This window comes from Fukomys damarensis, unplaced genomic scaffold (genome assembly GCF_012274545.1).
Source record: "Fukomys damarensis isolate Sample0158 unplaced genomic scaffold, DMR_v1.0_HiC HiC_scaffold_12, whole genome shotgun sequence".
Taxonomy (NCBI): Eukaryota; Metazoa; Chordata; class Mammalia; order Rodentia; family Bathyergidae; genus Fukomys; species Fukomys damarensis.
The window spans coordinates 1,930,988-1,936,382 of NW_022900924.1; the positions used below are offsets into that span (position 1 = coordinate 1,930,988).

Genomic DNA, 5,395 nt, shown 5'->3' on the forward strand with positions numbered 1-5,395 from the left:
CTCTCGGGCCCTCTGGGAATTCATCTGCTCACCGACCCATTCTTCTCTCACCAACCCAAAGCCCACGATGGTCCTTCCGCCTTTCCTCTCCCCGTGGGTCCCGAACGTGAACATCGTCTACTGTCACACTGTTCAGGAGTCCTTTAAGGTTTAAAGAGATTTTCTTCATATGAAGGTGAATACAGAGAGGTTTTTTCCATAAAATCCTATATTCTGATGACTATGCTATTATCTATGTCAAGAAAACTTTAAAAATTGAATCAATGAAGCTTCTGAAGAATTAGCATCAATCTATATGCTTGGGCAAATAGAATAAACTCTTATTCATCCATCAAAACCCTACCTAGACATGACTTGCTGGAGGAAGCCTTTCCCATAAGTGACACCCACCCCTGTTGTACTGTGGATTATTAGGCATATTCCCCTGACGCTTAGCTGTCAATTTATTTATCCACCTTCTCCAAGTTCTTGTTCTAGGCCAGGAATTTTTTTTTTTTAAGTTCATGTAACCAATTAGTTTTCTTCGTGGAGTCAAGATAAACAAGATGTCAAACTACACCCAGAAGCCATTGCATGGTTTTCTGAGACCTGGATTCACAAAAGCTCTCGAAGCAGCTCCTTGAGTCCCCACAGGCAGACGTGCCTGGAAAGGCAAAGCTCGATCCCAAGGCGGCTTTGTGGACACAGGTTACGTTGGGAGTTTGATGATTCCTGTGTCGAATGGCGCGTCTCCCTTTGGGAGTGGGGCTCTTGCCAGCGGGAGCAACTAGGGTGTAGCGCAATACTGCCCGAGATTAATGTCACTGGAAGCCACCTTCACCTCCAGATTTGGAGTGGCTTTATCGTGAGGGTCCCAAAAACTCCTATTCATCCTTCAAAACTCAAACTCCAAAGGCTCAGAATTTGCCTCTGTTTCACAGCTCGCTGTCCCCTTCCTCTGCGATTCTTCTTCAGATCCCCGCATCTGTCTGCATCCGTGACTCTGCCAGTCTGAACCGACAATGCCATGACTGCTTCTCGACTGGGATTAACCTCGGCCAGGGTGAGCTGCGACGTCAGTGACAACCAGAACCAAGGCCGGGTCCTAAGCTCACATCTGTGAGGCCTCAGCTCCCCGAGGCTGTTCTCATCTGCAGACTGGGACGGGCTGCCAGGGCAACAAGACAAGAGGCTCCTAGTGAGAAAAGGCCAGGCGCCTGGCTGGGCTCCTCAGGTGAGCGTGGAGCTGGAGCTGGAGCTGGGTGCATTTGTCGAGTTGAATATCGGAGTCTGCGTTCCCTGGGGCTGCACGCTTCCTCGCCCCTGTCGGGGAGTGGGGCCGAGTCTCGGCTGTCCCGGGGAGGCAACCTCCCGCTGCTCCCTGCCATTGCCTGGCACTAAAACTCCGATGTGTCCCTGGGCTCGTCCAGGGGACAGCCACACTCTCCTGCCCACTCCTCCACCAAGAAAACTGAGGCTCAGACGGGGCCACTGCCTGCCCCTGAGAAGCGAGCCACTGCAGCCATCTCTCCAGGGGGGCTCGGGCCCACGTCAGAGCGGCTGTGGGAACGGCTTTCCACATGTGCCTCACTGCAGAGGTGCAGGGGTGCTGAGCGTGGCTGAGCTTGCCCCCCAGCCCTGTGCTGGTCTGAGAGCTTCTATGCACAGCTTCCGTGTTAGGGTCGCCTCTGGGTGGGGTGTCCGAGGCATTGGCCTCCAAACTGAGTGGCTACACTTCAGCTCTCACGCTGCTCGACCCCCTACTTCAGACGGGCATGGGGGAGCTGGCGTGGTGGCACAAACCTGTCATCTCAGCACTCAGGAGGCTGAGACAGGAGGATTCTGAGTTCAAGGTAAGCCTAGGCTCCGTAGCGAGGCCCTGCCTCACAAAAGCAAAATAAAATAAAACAAAACATTGGCAGGGAACCCACCTGCAGCCACCCTCCAATCTGCTGGGAGCTGGGAAAGGAGGGTGACCGTACCTGTTGTGATTATGTGTAAAGTAAGCGTTCAAAGGATCGGATGCAAGGTCAGAAATCCAGTGCTTATAAACCTCCTAGGTGTTTCCACCGCCACAGTCTCGTGGACCACACTTTGGAACACATGGAGCATTAAAGGTATGGAGGGGAGGGACAGGAAGGTTCTGCACCTGAGGTGGCAGGTGCCAAGGTGTCACCAGTGGGGAAAGGTGGCTCCTGTGTGTCTGCACAGTGGGGGACGAACGTTGGGTCCCGTGCCTGCCGGCCAGGTGCTCGTGGTTGCCAAGTGGGGAAATAGCTCCAACCCGGGACAGCCTGGCTCTAGGACGCTGCCTGGATCCTCTGCGATCTTGAGGCCGCTGATTGATGGAGCCCTTCCCACTGTCACGGTGAGCACTCAGTGAGCCGCACCGCCTCGCAGATGAGGACGAAGCAGAGTTGAGAAGTTAGATAGCAAGAAGTTACAAAGCTGTGTGCCGGAGCCCGGGGAGCGGCCGCTGTTCTGCACGCCTCTCAGGCACCAGAGGCTCTTGCCCTGGGAGGTCTTGTCCCCCGGGGGACACTGAGAGCCGCTGCAGACGTTTCTGGTCGTCACAGTGGGGTGGGGGTGCCACTGAGAGCTCATGGGCAGAAGCCAAGGCTGCTGTGAGGACAGTCGGCTCCCGCCCCACCAAGAGAAAGGATTGTCACACCCAAGGTGACAAGTGTCAAGTCTGACAAAACCCGGCGTGGCCTAACTTAGAACAGCACGCATACACACACACACACACACACACAAGCATGGTCCCTCATGCCAGCACCAGACCTGCACCCCCAGAACCCGGGGAACAGGACGCCCCCAGGGGGAAAGGGGAAGGAGGTGGGGTGGGAGAAAGCAAGCCCCACCCACAAATGTCCCACAGCCACCATTAACATCATATTTATTGTTATTTAGCTGCTCAGGAAAACATATACAGGTATATACAATATGCATGAATAAGGAAGACTGCACTTTACATATTTTTTTAAAAAAAGAAAGAAAAAAAATAACGCTCAATTTCATGAGCTATTGTCACAGTCTTCCGACCAAGCATCTCAGAAATGAATTTCTTTTAAGAGTCAAAAAGGATGACAGGATTGCCTCACACACAGCAGAGTTAAGTTTTCGTACTTTACATGTGCAACATCTCCGTCTGGTTCCCGAAGAGTTCGCTGTGCCGTACCGATTACCAGTGTTTGGGGCCTCGTGCATCCGGGGTGTTTCTCGTTTGCTTTTATTCTTTCCGTGAAGCCAAATTTAATGAAATTACATCCTTTTGCTTAAGGCTATTTTAAGAGCTGTTCCACTCTGGGGTCGTGGGGAGCGAGAATGTTTAAAACTTCAGGGGTTTCCAAGATTTTGAGCTCATGGCCAAATGCTGATGGAGTCAACGCTGGGAAAGTCAAAGACAGAAGTTAAGACGCTTTGCTCCCCAGCCCTTAAGCAATTAAGGAGAACTCGTTCCTGTTTAAAAAGGAAAAGGATGAAACTCTCAAACAGCTGTATGTAGCAGAATGGAGGGTGGAGTTTCGCCCAGAAGCCACTGATTCTCCAGCAGCCCCTCCCCATGCCTGTGGTAACAGGTCACAGGGCCCAAGGCAGCTCGGACCTTCTCGCTGTTTACCTGAATGCCACCTGCTCTGCCTGCGCTCTGCGGCTGGGGTCCGCCCCTGGCCAGCCTGCCCAGCGAGAACCACAGACAACTCACACCCCAGCCAAAAAGGGCCGGCCAAGGAAAGAGCAGGAGGGGAGAGGGAAGAGCCAGGGTTTTCTGGACGCTGCTCTCTCTTGGCTGAAAAGTTCATTGAAATAAACAATACGGGTGTGGTGTTGTGAGCCCCAAACCTTCAGGTCACTTTCTAAAAAAAATAAAAAGCTGGATCTGTAAACTCTGGGGACCTGGGAGAGCGGGATGGCTCGAAATCCAGCAGTTAGTGAAGTCACGCTCGGTAACTCAAACTGAAAGGGAACGCGGAGAGTCTCTGGTCTGAATGAAGTGATGTCTGTCACTTCTCACCTGACCACCGGGAACCTACATGCCCCCACCACCCCCACACGTCACAAAAGCCCTGTGCGTGGACATTGCCAGCACCCGGAGGTGCCCACCCATCCCTGCCACCCGGGCCTCCGGGGACCGTGCTCATCTCTGCTTCCTTGTGAGACAGGGGACGTGGCTCTAGTTCTAAAGCGGGGTGAAACTGAATCAGAGGGGACTTTCAGGGTTAAAAAGTAAAAGACCCAGGAATCGAAACCATGCGTTGTTTTCTCTTTCTCCCTCCTCTAAGCCTCCAGGAGTTTTCAAAGAAAAATGTGAGGGGGGGGCGGCTGCAGGCTGAGCTGGGAGAGCCTCACTCATCCCTCCCGGGATTGGGCTAGGGGGGGAGGAGAGGAGTGGCGGACACCCCAGCCCTCTTCCCCGCAATGCAGGGCCAGGAAAGAGCGAGGGCCGGGAAGGGCTTCCTTCCCCTCGGCACCCAGGGCCAGCGACCCCGCCACAACAAAGCCAGCAGCCCAGAGCCCCCCAAGACCTCGTGAGCTGGAAGGGTCTGTCCTCTGGCTGACCAGAGCCCTGCGGAGAGGGCGCACGGAGGCAGGACCACAGAGGAGAGGAGAGGAGCCCTCCACCCAGCAGCCGGCCTCCCGCCTCCTCTTGCATGGCTGCTTCTACGGTGGGGACAGAATGGAGCCCCAGCCCAGGCCCAGAGTGTGTCTGTCAGAAAGAAAACCTCTCTCTCTCTCTCTCTCTCTCTCTTTCTCTCTCTCCTTAAGGAACAGACAAAACAAAATCACAGGCAGAATACCTAAGAGGGGTATTAACTGTTTGGCTCCTGTCTGGCTGGTGACAGTTGGATGTCAATATATAATATCCCGATGACAATCTGACTTTCACCCAGCAACAGTCCAGATCTACTATTCTCCAGGGTTACCATTCTCATAAGAAGTGAACAAAGCGAAGAGGAAGGGAAAAGTAAAGAAAGGGTAGGGGCAGGGAGCCGAAAAGGAAAAAGAATAAAAGAGAATAAAAAAAAGGGAATTATTATGAATTATTTGGACACACACAAGCAGCATGATAATAAAACAAAGAGGTCATCTAAAGGTGTATGCCAAGATGACAGAAAAACAGGGGAATCTCTAGCAGGAAAAAGGCCTCAGCAAAAGTTTGCTAACTGCGGAGGGTTAACACTGGTAACATACTGTGGCAGTTTCTTAAAAAAAAGAAAAAAAAACTTGGAGGTGTTTTTTTTTCCCACCCCTTTAAATTAACCCTTTCAGGTCCATATGCCACTAAGCAGGTACCGATCTAGACCAAAGAAAAGAAAGAGAAAGGAAGAAGGGGAAGGCAGGGAAAGGAAGAGAGGAAGAACAGCACCCACTCGGCAGTAGCGGCCCTTTCAAATGAACAGCGGGGTGGGGGCCC

At 52.7% G+C, this 5,395-nt stretch overlaps 1 protein-coding gene across 1 annotated transcript in view; it reads right to left on the reverse strand.

The window, feature by feature from the left end:
- Positions 1 to 1,457: 1,457 nt before the first annotated feature.
- The window catches only part of Mn1 (MN1 proto-oncogene, transcriptional regulator), a 45,601-nt gene continuing 41,663 nt past the window's right edge, over positions 1,458 to 5,395 (reverse strand). Inside the window, exons 4-5 of the mRNA XM_033762270.1 lie at positions 2,424 to 2,601; positions 1,458 to 1,569 (exon numbers count right to left, since the gene is read on the reverse strand). Coding sequence (XP_033618161.1) covers positions 1,458 to 1,569; positions 2,424 to 2,601 — 290 coding nt within the window. The remainder of the gene's footprint in view (positions 1,570 to 2,423; positions 2,602 to 5,395) is intronic.